At 55.3% G+C, this 19,980-nt stretch overlaps 1 protein-coding gene and 1 long non-coding RNA gene across 3 annotated transcripts in view; one reads left to right on the top strand and one right to left on the bottom strand.

Moving 5' to 3' along the window:
- The window catches only part of AHRR (aryl hydrocarbon receptor repressor), a 77,795-nt gene that overhangs the window by 14,658 nt on the left and 43,157 nt on the right, over window positions 1–19,980 (top strand). The window contains exon 3 of one of the 2 annotated variants that reach the window (XM_025451345.3): window positions 1,829–2,010. In XM_025451345.3, the coding sequence (XP_025307130.1) occupies window positions 1,829–2,010 (182 nt within the window). Of the gene's footprint in view, window positions 1–1,828; window positions 2,011–13,446; window positions 13,589–19,980 lie in introns of those variants that run through there. The other variant, XM_035710308.2, reaches the window with a different exon arrangement.
- LOC112662757 (uncharacterized) lies at window positions 13,713–18,836 on the bottom strand. The gene is made up of 3 exons (XR_003138801.3): window positions 18,156–18,836; window positions 16,504–16,645; window positions 13,713–15,687 (listed from the first exon to the last, which is right to left on the bottom strand). It is a non-coding gene; the product is annotated as an uncharacterized LOC112662757 (long non-coding RNA).

The following is a 19,980-nucleotide window of genomic DNA, read 5'->3' as shown; positions in this document are numbered from 1 at the left end:
TCACACCCATACTGGGCACTGCCAGGACTCTCGGGACTCCACACTAAAAAGACAAATAACCCCATGAAGAAATAGGCAAAGGACTCGGGTAGACATTTCTCCAAAGAAGACACATAGATGGCTGACAAGCCTGTGAAAAGATGCCCCTCGTTATTGGTCGTGAAGGAAATTCAGATCAAACCACAGTGATGTTTGATCCTCCCTCCACTGCAAATGGCTGTTCTTTGGGAAAAGGAAAATAATGTGTCATCTAGGATATGAGCCACGGAACCCTCATGCGTTGCGGGTAGGGGGAGCATCTTGGCAGGTGCGACTGCGGCGGCACAGAGTCTGGCAGGTCCTCCGAAGGTGAAGCATGATGACCATGCTGACCCTGCTGTCCACTGCTGGGCATGTGCCAGAGAGAACTGGAAACTAGGTTTGCACAAAGTTTTAGGCTGGAGTGTTTACTGCAGCATCGTGTACAGTGTCCAGACGGCCGCCCGCTGGGGAACAGCTGAGTGCAGCGTGTCCATCCACATAGTGGAGCACTTGTCACCTGAAAACAGGAGCCGAGTCCTGATCACCACAGGTGCATCTTGAAGACATGACCTTATGTGGGAGAAGCCCGATGCGAAGACTCACATGGTAGGATTCCGCATGGATGAAATGTCTAGAACAGTGAGTCCATGGAGACCTAGGACAGCTTGTGGTCGCCAGGGGCTGGTGGCAGGATCAACGGGGAGAAACTGGAAGATGGGTCCAGGGTTTTATTTGGGACGATGAAATGGTTGGGAACTTGATAGACACGTGGCTACATGGCACCATGAGCGTACATTTTAAAATGGTCAGTGTTATGAGAAAAAACAAAGACCAAGAGCAAGACATGGCATCTGGGACTGGAGGCTTCTATTGGTCCTCAGAGGCCTGGGCTACAGACTCTGCAGAGCAGGGCTGTGCCACTGTCTCTCCCAGACACGTGGGCCACCAGACCTCCGGTACTTGTGAGTGACAACTGGAATTTCTGGACAAGAGAGACCCCCCGCCCCTAAAAGCAGCAGGTGCTGTGACTCCAGGGAAGGGGGCTCTGGGAGCCAGGCGACCCTGTTGCAGAGCTTGCCAGCGGCCCCTCCTGTGCAGCTACCCCCACCCCCCTTGCTGGCTGCCACTGTAGGTTCAGATGCTTTTATGTGGGTGATACTTCCAAAGGGCCCCTAAGGAGCTGGGGACAGGGAGGGATGGGGGAGGGCGGGGCCAGGGAGGGCCGCCTCTGGGCGCAGCTGGGATCTACATCAGCTTCACCCAGCACAAGGATGCAGATGGGGAAGCATCCTTCCCTGGATAGGAAGGGGGACCCGGTTGTAGGGGAGAGCAGATCCATGTGGACTTCCCGGCTCACTGCAGCACAGCCCAGGGCCTCTGGGCCTCCAAGGGGGCGCCCAGGCCTTTCTCCTCAGCCCCTTTCAGCCTTGCTGTGTGGAGGAGAAACTGAGCCCAGAGGGGCCAGTCCTGTGTTTGAAACCAGCCTGAAGCAGGCTGAGCATGTGCAGCCTGGGCCGGGGCTCCCCCTCCCACTCGGGGGAAAGTCAGCATGGAGAGGTCGAGAAATGTGCCGGAGCCGCACAGCTTGCTCCAGCTGTGCTCCCTGGAGGCCTGCTCTCAGTTTCTAAGTGCCCTTCCGGGTCATGGGTCCCTGCTTCCTTGGGCTCAAGATCCGGAGACTCTTGTCCCTTGCAGCACCATTTTTCTTTAGAAGCTGATGGCACGGTAAGGTCACTTCTGGGGACAGGTTTGCCCCCCACGGGTGACGGGCCCTGGGGGGACTCTGACTGTGGCTGCTTCCCCGCAGGAGGCCTGCCACAGGGGCCGAGAAGTCAAACCCGTCCAAGCGGCACCGCGACCGCCTCAACGCTGAGCTGGACCACCTGGCCAGCCTGCTGCCACTTCCTCCTGACATCGTGTCTAAGCTAGACAAGCTTTCTGTCCTGCGTCTCAGCGTCAGCTACCTCAGGGTGAAGAGCTTCTTCCAAGGTAGGACTCACCTGTGCCCATGTGTGCCTGACTGGGTGTCACCTGTGCCCACCTGGGTCCCACCCTCCTTTGCTGGATGGGGTAGTTCGTACCTCCTGTGTCGGGGAGTCAGAGGAGTAGCCACTGAGTTCTGATGAAGCAGAGAGGCTGTGTGAAGGGCAGCAGTTGGGCCTCCCCTGCTTGGCTCCCTCCCAGCCTCAGAGGCCCAGGGAGGTCGGCCTCTGGGGGAGCAGGGCCGCGGCTGAGCTCGGGAGGCCAGGGGCCCCTATTAGCAGGTGTAACTGTTGGTGGCCAACCTCTGTGTGCCCTGGGGGTGCTGTAACTCTGGCCAGGCCCAGCCCCGCTGCACGAGGGCTCCCTGGCCTCTCCAACTGTCACGGTGGCTGTGGGTGGCTGCTCTCCTACATCTGATGCTCTGGGCCAGGACTTGCTGTCCATGTGGCCGGGTCCAGCTCCTGGGAAAGAAGTGTGGCTGTCCCCACCCTGTTTCAGAGCCTGTGACTGTTGCCATCATCCCTAACTAAGTCCTAACTTCTCATAAAATCATGACTTCCCATGTGTATTTGGAGTAGAAGAAAGCGCAAAGGGGCAGATATGGCCTAATGATTGTGGGGCTGCGGTGAACAGCAGAGGCCGTGCTCCCCCTCAGGCCTTGGGGTTTGCTTCTGCACATCTTCACGCTGCTCAATGAAGTGCCCCCGATGTCCTGTCATGGAAAGGCCACCCACTCTTGAGGGGAGGCCGAGGGCCCTGGGCTGCATGGCCCTCAGGTTTCCTGAGCCAGGCATGGTCCTGGGGCGGGTGCCCAAGGCATCGGCCATGCCCAGAACCCTCTAGGGCATCCGCTTCCCTGGGTCCTCAAGCCCCCCACTGCTACTGCCTCGCCTGTTCCCGGCAGGCCTGTGAGATGTGACAGGCTCAGCCCAGGTCAGTCTTCACTAAATGACACACTTCCTTTGGGTTAGAAGGGTACTCTCCAGGTTCCATACCCAATATCTATGGCTGGTGGCGACATTGCAACTACTGCAGAAGTGGTCCGGAAGGTGGCAGGGATGGTGGGGCCGAGGACTGCACTGGCTCCCAGTGGAGGTGGCCAGGAGGGTCCCTGGGCTGGAGGGCTTCCTGGAGGAGGCAAGGGGCAGGTGCTGTCTGCAGGCTGTCTGAGAGTTTGGCCCGGAGCCGCTACAGTCCTGTCTCTTGAGTGGAGCCCCTGGGTCTGGGCCTCTTCCCAGTAGCAGCTGGTACCCTGGCTCTCGGGACAGTGCCTTCCCCCAGCCTGGACCATGTCCCTCCAGCTCCATCCTCCAGGGCAGCTGTATGCGGTACACATTTCTGTTCCCCAGCCTCCAGGCCACAGGCTTCTTGTCCTCTCACTGTCCACAACTGCCCACATCCCCCTCACTGTCCCAACCCCCTCACAGCCCCTCACCGTCCACATCCCCCCACGTCCCCTCTCACCGTCCATGTCCCCTGTGTCCCCTCTCACCATCTGCATCCCCCCACGTCACCCCACATCTCCCCTCACATCCCCTCTCACCATCTGTGTCCTCCCATGTCCCCTACATTCCCCCAGGTCCGCTCTCACTGTCCAAGTCCCCCCACATCCCCTCTAACCTTCCCTGTCCCCCCATGTCCCCCTCACCATCCTCATCCTCCCCTGTCCCCCTCACTGTCCTTATCCTCCACATCCCCCTCACCATCCCCATCCCCCCACATCCCCCTCACTGTCCTCATCCTCCATGTCCCCCTCACCATCCCCCCAGGTCCCCTTCACTGTCCCCATCCCCTCCACATCCCTCTCGCCGTCCGCGTCCCCCCCACATTTCCTCTCACCCTCCGTGTCCCCCCTACATCCCCCTTCACTGTCTGTGTCCCCCCCACATCCCCCCTCATTTTCCGTGGCCCCCACATCCCCTCTCACCGTCCCCATCCTTGATGTCCGCCCTCACCATCCCCATCCCCCCACGTCCCCTCCACTGTCTGCATCCCCCCACATCCCCCCCACTGCCCACGTCTCCCCCACATCCCCCCTCACCTTCCCCCCAACCGTCCTCTTCCTCCCACATCCCCATCACTGTCACCATTCCCCCACGTTCCCCTCACTGTCCCCATCCCCCCACATCTCCCCTCACCGTCTGTATCCCCCCCATGTCCCCTCACGGTCCCTGTCCCCCTCATGGTCCCCGTCCCCCCATACCCCCCTCACTGTCTGTGTCCCCCCACGTCCCCCTCACCGTCCTCATGCTCCCATGTCCCCCTCACCGTCCCCATCCCCCCATGTCTCCTCTCACCTTCCCTGTCCCCCTCACTGTCCCCATCCCCCCACGTCTCCCCTCACCTTCCATGTCCCTCCACGTCCCTCTCACCATCCACATCCCCCCATATCCCCTCTCACCATCCCCATCCACCATGTCCTCTCTCACCATCCACATCCCCCCATGTCCCCTCTCACCGTCCACGTCCCCCCATGTCCCCTCTCACCATCCACATCCCCCCAGTCCTCTCTCACCGTCTGCGACCCCCCCAAGTCCCTGTCACCATCCCTGTCCTCCTCCATGTGTACATGTTGTCTCATTGTCCTCCCAGTGTCCACATCTGGTCATGCCGTCTCTTGCTGGTGCTCAGGTATTATAGGTGTTGGGGCCTGATGACCTTGGGACCTTGGGTCTCCGAAGGGCCAGGAAATCCCACAGATGAAAAGGGACATCTACATGGGTCCTGAGGGTCTGGTGTCCTTCCTGTCCGTGTTCTGAGCAGAAACTGAGAATAACATCCCTTCAGGGGATTCAAAATACTTTTAGAATGAAAAATCAGCAGTAGAGCCTCCGTGTGGGGTTGGGGCTGTGTCGTGTTAGGCCAGCCTTGGGCTCAGTGTTGGGGGGGCCTCATGGAGACCCATGGGGGACTGTCCAGACCTCTGCCGGCCCCTCCTCGTGTCCTCTCAGGGAGGCTGCGTGCCCATGCCTGGGACTGCTTGGCGGTCACTCTGAGCCCCGGGGTGTTGAGGTCCATTTACTGGAGTGACTCAGAACATTTTGGAAGCTGCAGGACGAGGGTGTTTTCCCAGGTTTGTGATGTGATGAGGGAATTGAGCCAGTCATCCAGACTGTGGTGGAGAACGGGGGCATGGGGGCCAGGACGCACAGAGGATGAGTCTCCCAGCTGGCCTTCGTGAAGCACCCCTGCTCTGATTGGCCACCATGGCTCTGCCGCGGCCTGTCTGGTCGGCTCAGGCCAGGCATGGGGCTGCCCGGTTGGGGCTGGCGATTCACCTGCCCCTCCTGATGTGCCCTTGCTGACCTCACCTCCTGGCTGGGCGGTTGGGAGGGGACCAGGTCCCTCCCTGGACGGATCCAGCCATGACCGGCCAGGGGTCTGGTCTCAGCAAGGCTCCAGGGTATTGTGTCCGAGAGTTCAGGCCGCTGTCCGAGTGTGTGCCCGAGGCCCACCTCCTCTGAGCCAGGAGCCCGCGATGTCTCGGTCCGCACGCCTCCTGCCGGTGCAGGTGGACGCCCTTCGCGTATGCCGGGCCTTCAGAGGCACCCTGGCCTTGCGGCGGGTCGCCAGTCGGAGCTCACCACTGTGTGGAGGCCGTGGCTCAGCGTCAGAACAAACCTGAGTTCTTTGCCTCACCTTTTCCACCAGGGATTCTAGAGTGTGATGTCTCCAGCTGTACATTTTAGAGGAAGTTCTAAAAACTTCCTTGAATTCAGCTCCACTGTGTCATTGTAAAAAAAGTCAGGCTACAGAAATTGGATCTTAATCTGTGCTTCCTGCCTCAGAAATAGATGAACTAATTTCATTAAAGCTTCCATAAAATGGCACCTCTGGGAAGCATTGGCCTGGAAGATTTTAGCTCAAAGGGTAATAATGCCTGGAAATTTGCCTATAATATTTAGTTTAGTGTTGGTTTTCAAGGATTTTCAAAAGGCAGCAGGGTTTTTAGTTTTATTTACATTGTCTTCGCATTGGTAACATGCCACCAACCCCTCCGTCCACACACAGTTGGGATTTCACTGTTCACCCGTGGGGGCTGGGCAGAGTAGAGCCGGATCCCCCTGGATGGGGGCCCAGGAAGCCCCAGCGCCCCCTCACTGATGCCCCTGGCCAGTCCAGGCCTCTTCCCAGGCAGCAGCTCTGCCATGTGGGCCCCTGTGGGACACTTGCTAGCTGCAGGGACAGGCGCCCGTGGTGGAGAACCACCGCTCACAGGTGACAGTGGGCCCCAGGTCCACCCACTGCAGGGCCCTGATGCTGAGGAGAACCAGGTCAGAGAGGGGACAGTGTTGACAGACAAGGCCAAATGAGGAGGGAAGGGTGGAAAGCCACTCTGGCTCCTGTGGGAGCAGAGATGCCTCCCCCAGGTCAGGGCTGCCTGCAAGTCCTGTTGGGGCCTCCCATCCATTTGCCTACTCTGTTCCACATGCCGCAGGAAGCCCTGTAGGATCTGGGCCCCTGCTTACCTGCTGGGTGCATTCTGAAGCCTGCTGGTCAGGAGGGTTATGGTGCCTGGGGCCTCCCAGAGAGGCCATGCCCGTGAGGCGGGTCAGGAAGGCAGCCCTCTGGATGGTCTTGGGACCCGTGACTGGAGCATCTGTGGCTCAGCTGTATCACAACTATTTTCGGCTGCCCCTAGAACTACCCTCCTCTTGATGAGCCCTATCCTGGACTGGACATTTGCACCCCACCCACCCCGCCCCGGGTGTACACACTGAGGCCCTGCCCCCGTGTGGCTGTGTTTGGAGATGTGGCCTCAGGAGTATTAAGGTTTAACCAGGCCCTGCTGTAGATTCCATCCCACAGGATATTAGGGTCCATCTGAGAAGAGTGGCCAGAGGACACCCCCCACCCCCATCTGTAAGTCAGGAAGGGAGCTTTCACCAGGAACCGAATCTGTTGATGTCCTGATCTTGGACCTCAGCCTCCAGACCTGTGAGGGGAACCTGTCTGCACAGGGCAGCCTGAGCTGGGTGAGAAGAACCGTCTGAGGCCTCCTCCGCTCTTATGTCCAGTGGACCCATCCCCCCGGGATGTGGACGTGGGTCACTGCTGCCTCTATCCCTCCTCCCACCACTGCAGGAGGCCCCCTCCCTGTGCCCCTTCCTCTCTATCCCTAACACTTTCTAGAAGATGGCTCCTGGGGCATTTCCAGCAAAGATGAACTAGTGTTGAGTTATTCAGGATGGAGCTCCTGCCCCCATGCCTGCGGCCACCAGCTTCTAACCCCAGGCCCCAGGAAGGTCCCCCACTAGTCGTCAGATCATTCTTGATTATTTTTTATGCTGTTTTATTTCCCGTCCCACATCTTAATCACTTCCAGGAAGAGGAGCAGCCATTTGCTGGCCTGTGCATGCACTGACTCCCTCCTGCCCTCCCGCTACTTGCCTCTGCTCAGGACCAGAAGAAGGATCAGGATCAACACAAAACAGCTCTGAGTTTTTTCTCTCCCTGCCCAGCAAACCTCCTTTGTGGCTGGCTTCTCCCCCGCCCTCTAAGAGCCAGGACAGCCCCGATGTTTTTGGTCCCTTCAGGGAATTCAGTGTCTCTCCCCGACCCCTCTCCGCCCATCACATTGGCTCCTTAAACAGGCTGAGCTTGATATTAGCAGGATCTGTATTTCAAGTGTGAGCCTTCTCCCCACCCTCACCTGGGGCCTCTCCTCTTGATCCTGCCCCCGGGGTAGCTGTGGTCTCTTGCCCTTCCATTCAGCACAGCAGCAGGAAGGAGAGGTGAGGGTTCAGTGAGGTCCTATGTGGTCAGCAATTCTGTAAGCTGGCAGGCAGGGCTCAGTGGGGTCCCGGGGGTTGTCTGCTGCAGTTGGTCACACCGGTGCTCTATCCTCTCCAGCGGATCCCTGGCACCTCCTTTCTTAGCCTCAAGTGTCAGACGGTGCCTCTAGCCTCTTTTGTTGAGGCCTCTGCTCACATCTTCAGGCACCTTCCCAGGCCAGTTTTGGGGCATTGTGGCCCTACCTGCTCTCCAGGAAATGAGTACCTTGGACTCACCAGGTTGTCAGGTGGCACTTCCCACATCCCTGCATCCTGAGTGCCTCCAGGAGCTTTAGGTATTGCCTTTGTCCTTTGGATTTCTTGAGTGTAGAGAGACAGCAGTCTTTGGGGCCTCCACCAGCCCCTGCTGGCACATGGCAGGCCCTCAGAGGGGTCCTCATGAAGCCCCTCTCACTGGGCATGAGGTGAGGAGAGAAGGCCCCCACCCATCTCCTGCTGCAGGTGGAGGCACATGGGACTCACAACACAGCCCCTCCAAGGAGACTCTCCTCCCAGCCTTGAGCACCATTTGTCTCTGACACTTCCCTTGCAACCCTACCTAGGTCACCTGGGACTTGGATATAGTTGGCACCTGTTGTCTTGGGGCCTCAACTCTTGCAGATGGAAAGAGTTCCATATTAACAACCTGTTATAAGGCAAGAAAACAGAAGAGCCACTGTGATCTCCATCCATTTAGCATTTAGAGTCTAGTAGGGAATTCTGCTACCAAACATATAGTTTCTTCTGTTTCCAAACATACAATGGACCAGTAACCAATCAATCATTCTGCTGCTAACAGCCCAGAATGCAAAGATAGATATCTGAAACCTGTTAAGATATATCGATGGGCCAGCAAGAAATTAAGGAATACTCAGAGACCAAAAACTAAGTGAAGTTAAGAACCCAAAGAGAATCTTATAAAAGGAAGTTTTAAAGGACTTCATGCAGAAGGAAGGGAATTCCAGGTGGAGACTTGGAGTGGAGGTGGAAGGAAGAACAGGAGGTAGTGACTATGTGGGCAGATTGAAGCAAACACTGACTTTGTAAAATGGAAATAATGATGTGTTGTAAGAACAAAATGAGAGAGAGAGAGAGAGTAAATTCCTAACCATAAAAGCATATAGAAGTGGAGAAGAGGACTTGAGGCACAGACTTCAGTGGTTCATGTATTAATTTCCTGGGAAAGTTGATGAGGTAATTCTACATACAACATCCAGGATAGTCATCAGGATGAAAGAAATGGAGTTTCCTTTCAAACTAGTGGAGAGAAAAAGTAGAATGAGAAAATGTAACCAATCAAGAAAAGACAAGAAAGGAGAAAACAGAGATGTGGAAGTGTGGAATGGGAAACATGAAATCCCAAGTATGTCACAAATCACAGTAAATGTGAAATTTACTAAACATGCCAACTAGAAGATGAGTATTATTAGAGTGGATTACTATGTCAGCTTATAACAGCATGGAAAGAGTGAAAGGAAAAGGATGGAAAAAATATGTTGGAAAAATGTTAACTGAAATCTGATGAAGCCATTTTAATGTAAAAAATTTGACTTTGGGTTAAAAATATTACTGGAGATCATGAGGGAGTCACTACATAATGATTTTAAAACTTTAAATCAACTAAAAATTTAAATTGAGGGATGCCTGGGTGGCTTAGTGGTTGAGCGTCTGCTTTCAGCTCAGGGCGTGATCACGGACTCCTAGGATCAAATCCCACATCGGGCTCCATGCAGGGAACTTGCCTCTCCCTCTGCCTTTGTCTCTGTCTTTCTCTGCGTCTCTCATGAATAAATAAATAAAATCTTTAAAAATTTTTTGATCGGAAAAAATTTAATCAAGTACTAAAATAATTGTAAATTTGTGTGCTTCTTGTAACATAACCTTAAAAATAGAAAACAAAAATTAACAGAACTATATAGAAAAATATGTGAATTTATCATCATGAAAGATTTTAAGTACTTCTCAGTATTTAATAGATCAAATAAGTACAAATCAGTAAAGATTCTAGATTTCAACAATGCAAAAGGGGTTAGTGTAAAGGACATGCACGAAACATTATACTCTGAAACTATAGATTTCACATCTTTTCAAACCCCCATGAAATTTGTAAATATACTGAAAACATATTGGTCAATAAAGCAAGTCTCAATAAATTGCAAAAGACAAGATCATGACAAATTCATATTAAGATCTCAGTGCAGTTGAGCTAGAAATCATAATAGAAAAACAACTTGAACCCTTATGAAATAAGGGAAATAAACACACTTGTAAATAACTTGTAGATTAAAAAAGAAAACATTATGTAATGAAGAAAATATTTACAAATCAAAATGTGTACTGTACAGCTGAAGCAATCCTCAATTATAAATAACCTTATGAGTTTATATATAAAAGAAGAAAGGTGGAAAATTAATGAACTAAGTATTCAGTTTAGTAGCTCTGATAAAGAAAAGCAAAATAAACAAAAAGAGAGTCAAAGGAAGAAAATAATAAAGGAGAAGATACTGGAGAAATGGAAAAGAAATATACAACAGAGTTCCTCTACAATGATAAAATTTATAAAGATCTGGTGAGGTTGAATGAGGAAAAAGGAGTAAAGAGTATTAAGGATGTAAAGGGAACTTGATTATAGATGCTACAGATATTTAAAAGATAATTTGAGGGGCTCCTGGGTGGTTCAGTCAGTTAAGTGTCTGCCTTCGGCTCAGGTCATGATCCCAGGGTCCTGAGGTCAAGCCATATGTCGGGCTCCCCACTCAGCAGGACATCTGCTTCTTCCTCCCCCTCTGCCCTTCCCCTATGCTCCTGCATGTGCGCTCACTTGCTCTCTCTCTCTCTCTCTAACAAATGAATAAAATCTTTTTAAAAAAAGATAATTTGACGCTAGTATGAACAAATTTATGCCTATAAATTTGAAAACATAAATGAACACATTGCTAGAAATATAGCTCATTAAAATTGACTCAAGAAGAAACAGAAACCCTAAGTAGTCATTTGACTATTAAAGACATTGATTTAGAGGGCAACTGGGTAACTTAGTCCATCAAGCATCTAACTCTTGGTTTTGGCTCAGGTCATGATCTCAGGGTTGTGAGTTTAAGCCCCATGTTGGGCTCCATGCTCAGCAGAGTCTGCTTAGGATTCTTTCCCCTGCCTCTACCTCCCCTTCTGCCCCATCCCCGCTCCCACTCTGTCTTTTTTTCAAATAAATAAATAAATAATAAATAAATAAATAAATAAATAAATAAATAAATAAAAAAAATCTTTTTTAAAAAGCTGAAGAATGCCTGGGAGGCTCAACAGTTAAATGTCTGCCTGTGGCCCAGGTCATGATCCTGGGGTCCTGGGATGGAGCCCTGTATGGGGATCCTGAGCAAGGAGTCTAATTCTCCCTTTGCCTTTGCCTCTGCCCCTCCCCCTGCTTGTGCTCTTGTCTCTCTATCAAAATAAACAAATAAAAATCTTTATTAAAAAAAGTGAATTGGTAGTTAAAATGTAGGCCCAGATGGTTTTTAAAGCAATTTCTACTCAATATTAAAGGAAAAGTCATTCCGCTCTGTGCTGAATCCTTCAATTGGAATTGAAGGTACTGGAGTGAGCTTATGGTTTTCAAAATATAAAAATAGTTATAGACATAAATATGTGTACATGTGTGTGCTCTGCCCATTGGCAAGGTCTGAGGTGGATGTGAGTGAGCATAGGTCACATTCAGATCTTGGTTTCTAGATGCCAGTCACTGTCAAAAGGAGTTCAGGCCTCCTTCCAGAGTTGGAGCAGGTAAAGTACAGGTCAGCTTGGAGCATCTTGAGCCAGAAAGTGAGGCAGTGCTCAGAAAGATAGGAGACATGTCACAGGACACAGCCATCCCAAAGGGGCTCCCACTGGCCATGCCTGGACCATTTCAGCATTAAAATGAAAAAGGATAGGGCACCTTGATGGCTCAGTCGGTTATGTGTCCACCTTTGGCTTAGGTCATGATCCCAGGGTCCCGCATCAGTCTCTCTGCTCAGCAGGGTGCCTGCTTCTCCTCTCCACCTCTCCCCCCTACTCCTGCTCATGCTCTCTTTCTCTTGCACTCACTCAAATAAATAAAATATTTAAAAATAATTGAAAAGGAGTAGTAATAGACCATAACCCAGTGAATAAAATAGGATTCCATAAGCCCACACTGATCTGGATGAAGGCATGAAAGAATGATAAGAGGTAGCTCTCCTTGGAGCAGACTGCTGATATAGACAGGAGGAGACTGCTGATATAGACAGGTAGGGGCCTGGAGACAGAGGTGAGTTATAAAGTCAGTGGTCTCTAACCATTGCAGTAATAGCTCAGGCAGGAAATGTCCAGGCTAAAATCCGTCGGTGATAGTGGGGTCAGAAGTGGGATTTTTGTAGTCTTGAACTGTCTCCCAACAAACTACACATTCATGCCTAAGGGAAAAACTTATAATGGAGAAACCTCCTGTCCCAGATGACCAAATCCGACCCCATCGATAGTGGGGTATGCTGGTGTCACATGCTTTTCAACAGGACAGAGAAGAACACATCTTGTCTTGGGTGATGTTCCACTGAGGGGGGTAGACCTTGGTCTAACCACAGGGGACCAGACAGACCCAAACTGAGGGGCAGTTTGCAAAGGAACTGGCAATGATCTCCAGGGTCAAGGGCATAGAAGTCAGAGAGGACCAAGGACACTGAGCAGATAGACCCCCAGGACTCAAGCCCTGGCTGAAAGGGTGTTTGTGGGACTGTTGGTGAAATCTCCGAGAAAAGTGAGTTCTGCAATTTGTGCTAACCTTAGAGCTTTTCCGTAAGTTGGATGTTGTCTCAAGATAAAACATGAACACATGACCAAAAGGAGGGAGAAAGAAAACTGAAAACCTGAAAAGCTGCTCTGAGGTGTGAGTCACAGTGACTCTGGAGCAGGTGCAGGAGCAAGTCCTTAGAGGAGCCAGGGGCAATGGTGGGCGGGCGTGTGTCTGGGTGAGCGTGGCACATGCTGTTGGTCAGGCAGGTCACGTCTACACCTCTTAGGAGCACTTGGCATCTTCGAGCACCTTCAGTGGAGAGAGGACAGCTAGCACTTCCTGCAGACGGGGTCTGGGCTGCGCCGGGGGGCAGCAGGTGGGTGGGGACATCACACACAGGATGGGGCGCCCTTGAGCAAGGGGTGTCTCCCCGTGTCTCATTTGGGGGATGCCTCTCTGATAGCCCTGCTGGGCTCATTTCCTTGCCACCCGCCTCACCTCCCCCATCTCTCAGCTTCTCCAGGTGGTCACTCGGTGTCACCGAGCCGGCCTCCTCAGCCACGCTCCTCCCATCACGCCTCCCCCAAGCTGCTGGCAGAGCCTCCCCAGGAGTGCACCCCCGGGACAGGCTGGCCTGGTAGCCACTGCAGGAAAGGGTGCCTGTGTGAGCGAGTGAAGGACCGCGTCCCACAGAGGCCGCTGAGCACCGGGCCGGCCTCGGGCACTCAGGCCTCCACCTCCATTCAGTGTGCAGCATTGACGGAGAATGACGCAGGGCTGATAGGAAGCGCTCGCTCCACGGTGACGTGTGAGGATGACTCACACGCCAACCTCAAGTTGGGTTATTTGCAAGTTCGAGGTTATGTAACTGGAGGCTTCTTCATAAATTTATTATAAATTCATTCTTTATACATGAATCAGACGTTCTCTGGCAGCGTCGCTCCTCCAAACCTCGGGACACTGGGCCTGTAGGTACAGCCCTGGGACTGCTGGCGAAGACGCCACCGGGCGTGCCCCCGAGGCGCGAACTGCCGATCGCTAACCAGGGCTCCCTGAATCCGGGGCTGTAAGTGCCATGAGTCGTGTACGCTGCTGCTTCTCATGCATGCCAGGCAGGTGGTTATTCATAGAATAATTATTTGACTTTCTAAAAGCACCAGCATCCTTTTTGGGTTTTCTTTTGTTCTGTTTCACAAAATGTTTCTTGAACCCTGGCTGAGACTTCCCTTCTGATGTGTTGAAACTTAACAAAAATGCTCAACTAGCTGGCTTATTCCAGATGTTTCACACCATGAAGAGAATATGGATCTGCAACGTGTAATGTGCCTTTTTCTTTTTCTTCCCAAGGAGCTATTTTTGGTTGCATCTTGCTCTGGGAACTTAAGGGAAGAGTGTGTTTTCTCTGTGGAATGTGTGACCCAGGTTACACAGAGCACCCCCAGAAAGTGGTTGGAAATGTGTTCTTCTGACCAGAACAAGTGGATGGGGTGCCCACAGCCTCTCCATCATCCCTGGCCCCCAGGAGATGCGTTTTTTGTGGTGCTTTCTGAGTGGTATCAAAGTGAAGTCTCTAAAGCTTGCTGGTACATTTTGGAAGGTGTGGAAAGTGTGGAAAATGTTTATAGAAAACCAACAACTTGATGCAGTATAGACATCTCCAACTGTGTTCGCATTTTCTAAATGCAGTGCTTGCGAGAAACGAGCATGTTCATTTATACTCTCGATACTCTTTAACCCTTTCTCCCCATTGCAAATGTCCTGGAAGGACACATACTTGCCACAGCACACGTGCGGGGACTCTTGGCCGGGCTGTTGGCTCTCCCCCACGTGCAGGGCACGGGCATCTTCTGCTGTTAAACGCACCCACGCCACATGTCAGAAGCAACCTACGTAAAGTACTCTGCTTCTCCTGCTTTTCCTCAGACTCACCCTTATTGCCCAGGCCCCAGCACAGAGCATACACACCCACGCAGGGGGCTGCTAGTTTACACACACCCCTCGTTACTCCTCCTGCATCCGCTCCCCCAGGCCTCTGGTCTCACCTGTTGGGCCCACCTGGTTGGTTGTTGTGACCCAAGGATTAGAGAGGTAAACATTGGTTCCTGTCTGTAATCATGGAATAATTTTGTGATTCACAGGAGAGGGCACTGCCTGGAAGGGCCATTGGGGTGTGGCCGGGTGCTCCCCCTCTTTTGTATGGAGACACGTCCCGGCTCAGACAGTGGACCAGGAAGGGGAGGCTGGCAGACTTGCCGCTCACCTCGACTGTGCTGCCTGTTTGGGGGTCTCCTCTGGCCATGCCCTCAGTCCTGGTGCAACAGAGTATCCCTGTGAGCCTCCATCCAGAAGCCCCCATGTGTCTGCAGAGTCGAGCAGGTCACGGGTGGGTGCCCCTTGTCTGGGCAGGTGAGGCCCCTGCAGAGCTGCAGAGGAGAGTCTTGTCTGCTCTCCTCTCAGGCCTAAGAGGCCTGCCCTCCGGAAACGGGGCCAGCCTGCCCTCGCTCTGAGGGTGTAGGACTGATCGGCCTCCGTGGATGCCCCATGAAGGGGGGTGGGCCCACCCCCACTCCCACCCACAGGACCAGCCTGACTGGCACTCTACTCCCTCTTACCTGGTGCTGCCTGTTTTCTGAGATGGCTGGGGATTTTCCAGCCCCGACGTCGTCCTGGCCTCTCCCCAGACACCCACCCTGTCCAGGGGCCCTTCCCCACATGTGCTGGACTCACCTGCTTGGCACACAGCCTACTGTACTCAGCTGCCAGTGCCTTTCCAGAGCCACCCTGTACCCCGCATCTGCAGTCTGTCCTCCTGCCTCAAGCCAGCTGCCCACCTGGGTGCTCCCCACCTGTCTCTCAGGACCTCACCTCCTTTGATGTCTCGATGAGGCTGTGCTTGTCAGCAGCCTCCCACACGGAGAGCCCCAGAGCGGCCTTCCACTTTGCTCTTACCACTGCCCACACGGGAGCCAGGCTGACCTGCACCACAGTCCCCAAAACCACAAGCCTCTTAGGGAGTGAAGTGAACGAACTTGTTCTCTGCATCCGGGCGCAGAGGATGCCTGTTAGGACCTAACGGAGGGCCAGGACTTTTCCTCTGAGAATAGCCCGAGGCCCTTGAGAGTCACCGCATACTCCTTTCTTCCAGCATGGATGCTTCCTTTTCCTCTGCCAAAGGCAAAACAAGAAGTTACACGTTTAGTCCTTGAAAAGTAGAGGGAGGGATGGTTGAAAGTTTGAACGCTGTGAGGTGATGGTCCATTAACTGGATGTAGAAAGTGGTCCCAGACCCTGTTGGGCCAGAGCTGGTGCCCTCGCACGAGCTGCAGCCCCACACTTATCACCGCGCCCCCTCCTGGAAGCATGTGCCCTCCTCTGGCCCTCTCTGCCAGGGCCTGGGTCTGGTTGGAGAGCCTGGGTGCTGTGAAAGGTGAGCAGGGCTCCCTGGGCACCTGTCCACTCCTGGACACACGTGGGCCCAGCCCCTCGTGTGCACCCCCCAGTAGGGGGCCTGGTGGTGGGTGGAACCAAGCTAAAGCAGCCAGTCCTCCCTCGTGGTGGGCCTCCCCCATCCTGCACCCGTCAGCGTCCAGGACGGTGCACTGGCCCCAGGCCATAGGCCCAGAGGGAGCACGCAGCACGGCGAGTGTCGTATAGGGGAGCTGAGGCTCCTGGGACCTCTGATCTAGGTGCTGCTCTCTCCTCCGCTGAGATGCCTCCTTGGAGCTCTGGGACGGAAGTTAGCTTCCGATGAGAAGTGGCCAGAGCCGGGAAGGCATGCCTGCTCCTTGCGGGTCCTGGGGTGCTTTAAGCTCACTTGATTCCCTCTACCCCTCACCTCTGGGCATGACTCAGGGGAGAGCAGGGCAGAGCTGTGGTCCCGCCACCTGCCTCCATCGGTACCTATGCAGGTGGGTCTGGAGGCTGGCTCTGACCCAGGAAGGCCTGGGTCAGGGCTGGAGGAGATGACCAGACAGGACGTACCGTGGTGTAACCCCGAGTGTGAGAGCTGGCATACAGGCCCAAGCCTCAGGGCCCTTCGCTTGACGCTGAGATAGTGCCAGGCTTTACTAGGCACCTGTTCCGTTCAGCTGGTCTTCGGACCTGGGTCTGTCCACTGCAGGACCTGCATATGGTCAGGATTGGAGTTTCAGTCCAGCCGCCAGGGGGCCCCTGGCTTTTGTCCCAATCACCCTGGGTGGCAGGGGTCCCACTGCAACCCCTAGACGACTTCATGCATCTCACCTTCACTGCATCCTACATCCTGGAGCCACCGATCCTGGCTCACCTGTCTTACCTGCCAAGGCATTGGCTTCACCCAAGCTGGGAACAAAGTGGTTGCCACCTTCTCAGCATCACAGCACCATCCAGAGGCAGACACAGGAGAGTCTTCCAGCTTCTTCTCCACTATGAACCCTTGGGATCTCTCACTAGCCAGACCAGCCACACAACTAAGCAGCCACTGCAGGGGGCAGTGGGCCCTGGGAACACCTTGCCCAGAACGTCCCACGTGTGATGGAAATAGAGGTCCCTTAGCAAGGAGGTGGGGTGCTGGGTGGGGCTGGCAGGGTGCAGGCAGCCCCCGTCCAAGCCTCAGGGGGAAGAGGCCTGTCTGTCTCTGAGCACTCCACACCCCATCTGTGTGTCTACACAGGTGGCCACTGTCTCCATGATTTTTCAAACTCTTTCTGAGGGTCTGAACCATCTCAGAAATGTAAGAAATGGCTGAAGAGACAAGCCCCGGTGAGTCTGCCACCAGCTGGGGGGCGGCTTAGGCAGCAAGAGTCGGTGTGGCTGGTGCTCCAGGGCCATGGGGCGGCTCAGGGCGGTGAAGGCGCTTGGACCAGAGCTGTGGGGCTCACGTCAGGATTTCTGGGAGTGGGCAGCCTGGCCCATGTCTCTGGCCTGCTCAGTAGCCCTGAGCTCTGTCTGATAGACTGTGTGGAATGCTGGCCTCTGGCCCGTCCCCAGCTGCCCCTTACGTCCAGGCGGGCAAGGGGAGCAGCAAGGGGCGATGGGACATGGTCATGGCAGTTGCTGGCATGGCAGCCTGGCCTCCTTCCTGGGCAGGACAGTTCCAGCGGCGGGCGAGAATGGTGGGCCCTTGGGCATCGGTGGGCCTCTCGACTGCCAGCTGGACCCTGGTGCTTCCCTCCTCACGGCCTCCTCAACAAGCCCGGCCTTGGGGGGCATGGCACACTTCCACCCTCACCCCTCCACATCCCCAAGAGCCCCTCTCCCTGACCCCTCATGGTGGGCCGTCAGGTGCAGATGAGGTGGGGGGGCGATGGGGACTTAGGGGTGGCATGTCCCTTGGTGGAGGAGACTGGGTCTGGAGAGCATGACCCCCCAGCAGTGGGGCTGGGGTCTGTCCACAGACGCTCCTGGGCACTAGCAGCCCCTGGACACAGCCCCAGCCCCCTCCCAGGCCCAGCTCAGGTCCTGGGGAGAAGTGCCGAGGTGGAGAAGCTGATGCTGCCCACCCCCCCAGGCGGCCCTGCTGTGGCCTGGGCACCCCCTGATGAGGGCAGTGGCGGGACCTGTGAGACCCCACCCCCACTGGAGTCCTGCCTGGTTTCAGTTCCCTGCGGGCGCCTGAGTTCGGGGACCTGGGAAGTGTGGTGCTGTGAGCTCACATGGATTTCCGGGAAAGCTGGCCCCCGCCCCCGGCTCCTGCATTTGCTTGGTTTCTTTCTGTCTTGCCACAGGCCTGGGGGTGGGGCGCGTTGGCGGCTCTGCTCGCACGCGAGGCCCTGGCCGGGATCCAGGTGGCTGTCACTGCGGCGCTGACGGCCCCATCGCGTGACAGGAGCCCAGAGGAGGCCCCGCCGGGCGTGCCCCGCCGGGATGTGGCTGCGGAGGAGGGGAAGTGGGGGTGCCCAGCTGGGGGGACAGGCCATGCTGGGGTGCAGAGCCAGAGACGCGGTGGGGAAGGGAGACACATTGGGGGTGCCCCGCACTCTGCCTCTGGGGGGTGTGGGTGCGGCCTGGCCCATCAGTTGCGGGGGCACGCATCCCACAGCACGGTGATGTCACTGCACCGGGATCCCCCCACCCTGGCTCACACCAGTGGGCGTTGTCCTACCCCCACGGGGGCTGTGGGGACCAAGAACAGGCAGGCGGGATGGTCCCCCTGCCCTGAGGCTGGGGGTAAGGAGCTGTTGGAGCCAGGGTGAGGGAGGAAGTGACCCCTGCAGTGCCGTTTGCTCTGAGGGAGGCTTGATGGTTTGCGTGTGTGGACAGGGGGCCCAGGGGGCACCAAGGTGGGGTCCTGGCCCTCACCGAGCCCCAGCTCTGTCCCCCGTGGCCGTGAGCCCTGCACTGTGGGGAGCTGTGGCCTCCCTGGTGTGGCAACAGGACAGGACCCTCTGGGGCCCTTGTGATGTCATCTAGGGGTGGGGTGGGGAGGGATGGGACGAAGGCTCGTGCACTCCCTCGGTTATCCCTCCTGTATCTTTCTTGGCCTTTGGGGTCATGGGGTCAGCCCCTGGCATTCCCTCGGGGGGCTTCTCCTGGGCGCTGGGGGCAGAGCTTCGGGCTTCCAGACGGAGCACTGAGTGGACAGGGTGGCTGTCAGGGGGAGGGTAGAACAATGCACCTCCAATCGTCATGGCTCAAAGCTCAGGGCTTCGCAGCCCTGAAGACCCAGCTTGGCTGCTGGTGAGATTTCTGTGAGGAGGAGAGGAGGCGGCCTATAGCCCCACCTGCCCCTGCACCTCAGCCCCGGCAGCGCCAGGCCTGGCTGCTCCTGCTCCCTGGACACACCTGCCTTCTGGGCTCATTTCTGGAAACATTTAGTGCAGAGAAGGGAGCGTCCAGTGCTTATTGGCTGCGGACAGGCAGTTGATAATGCAAAGCCCTCTGACAGACGGCAGGATGGGTGGCCAGAGACCACAGGCCACGATGTGCCGCCACCTGTGGGGCTCTCCCGAGGGCCACCCCCCTGCCTCTGACGCTTTGTCCCTGTGGACACTGGGCTCACCTGCCACGACAGGACCCTCTGCGGGGGGCAGGGTGCGCCAGCGGCATGGTGCAGCTGCTGTGGGGTGAGGGTGGGTGACGTCTGGGCGGCCCCAACAGCACAAGCACCCCAGACCCACATGTCCTAGAGAAGCTCAGCATAGCTTGTTGGTTCTGAAAGAGAAAAAGAGGGAGAGCGACCTGGCCGGGTTTTCTCTCAAGAGCAGAACACACGCAAGGGTTCCATCTGCCTCGTGTGGAGCCCCTTGACTCCAATGTGCCCTGGGAGGCTCTGCCCACCCTGCCCATGCCCTGCGGTGGCTCCAGGGCCCTTGCCTTGCCCCAGGGGACCCTCCGCAACTCCCTGTGCTCTGCTGGGATGTGCATGACATCGTTGTGTGACCTGCATGTCTGTATGTCTGGGGTCTTCACCCCAAAAATGGAGATGAAGCCACATGGGGGCCGGGGATTGGGGACACCTGAGCCACGCAGGCAGGCCTT

This window comes from Canis lupus, chromosome 34, assembly GCF_003254725.2.
Source record: "Canis lupus dingo isolate Sandy chromosome 34, ASM325472v2, whole genome shotgun sequence".
Taxonomy (NCBI): domain Eukaryota; kingdom Metazoa; phylum Chordata; class Mammalia; order Carnivora; family Canidae; genus Canis; species Canis lupus.
The sequence above is the reverse complement of the archived record's forward strand: the minus strand, read 5'-3'. Positions and strand labels throughout refer to the sequence as shown.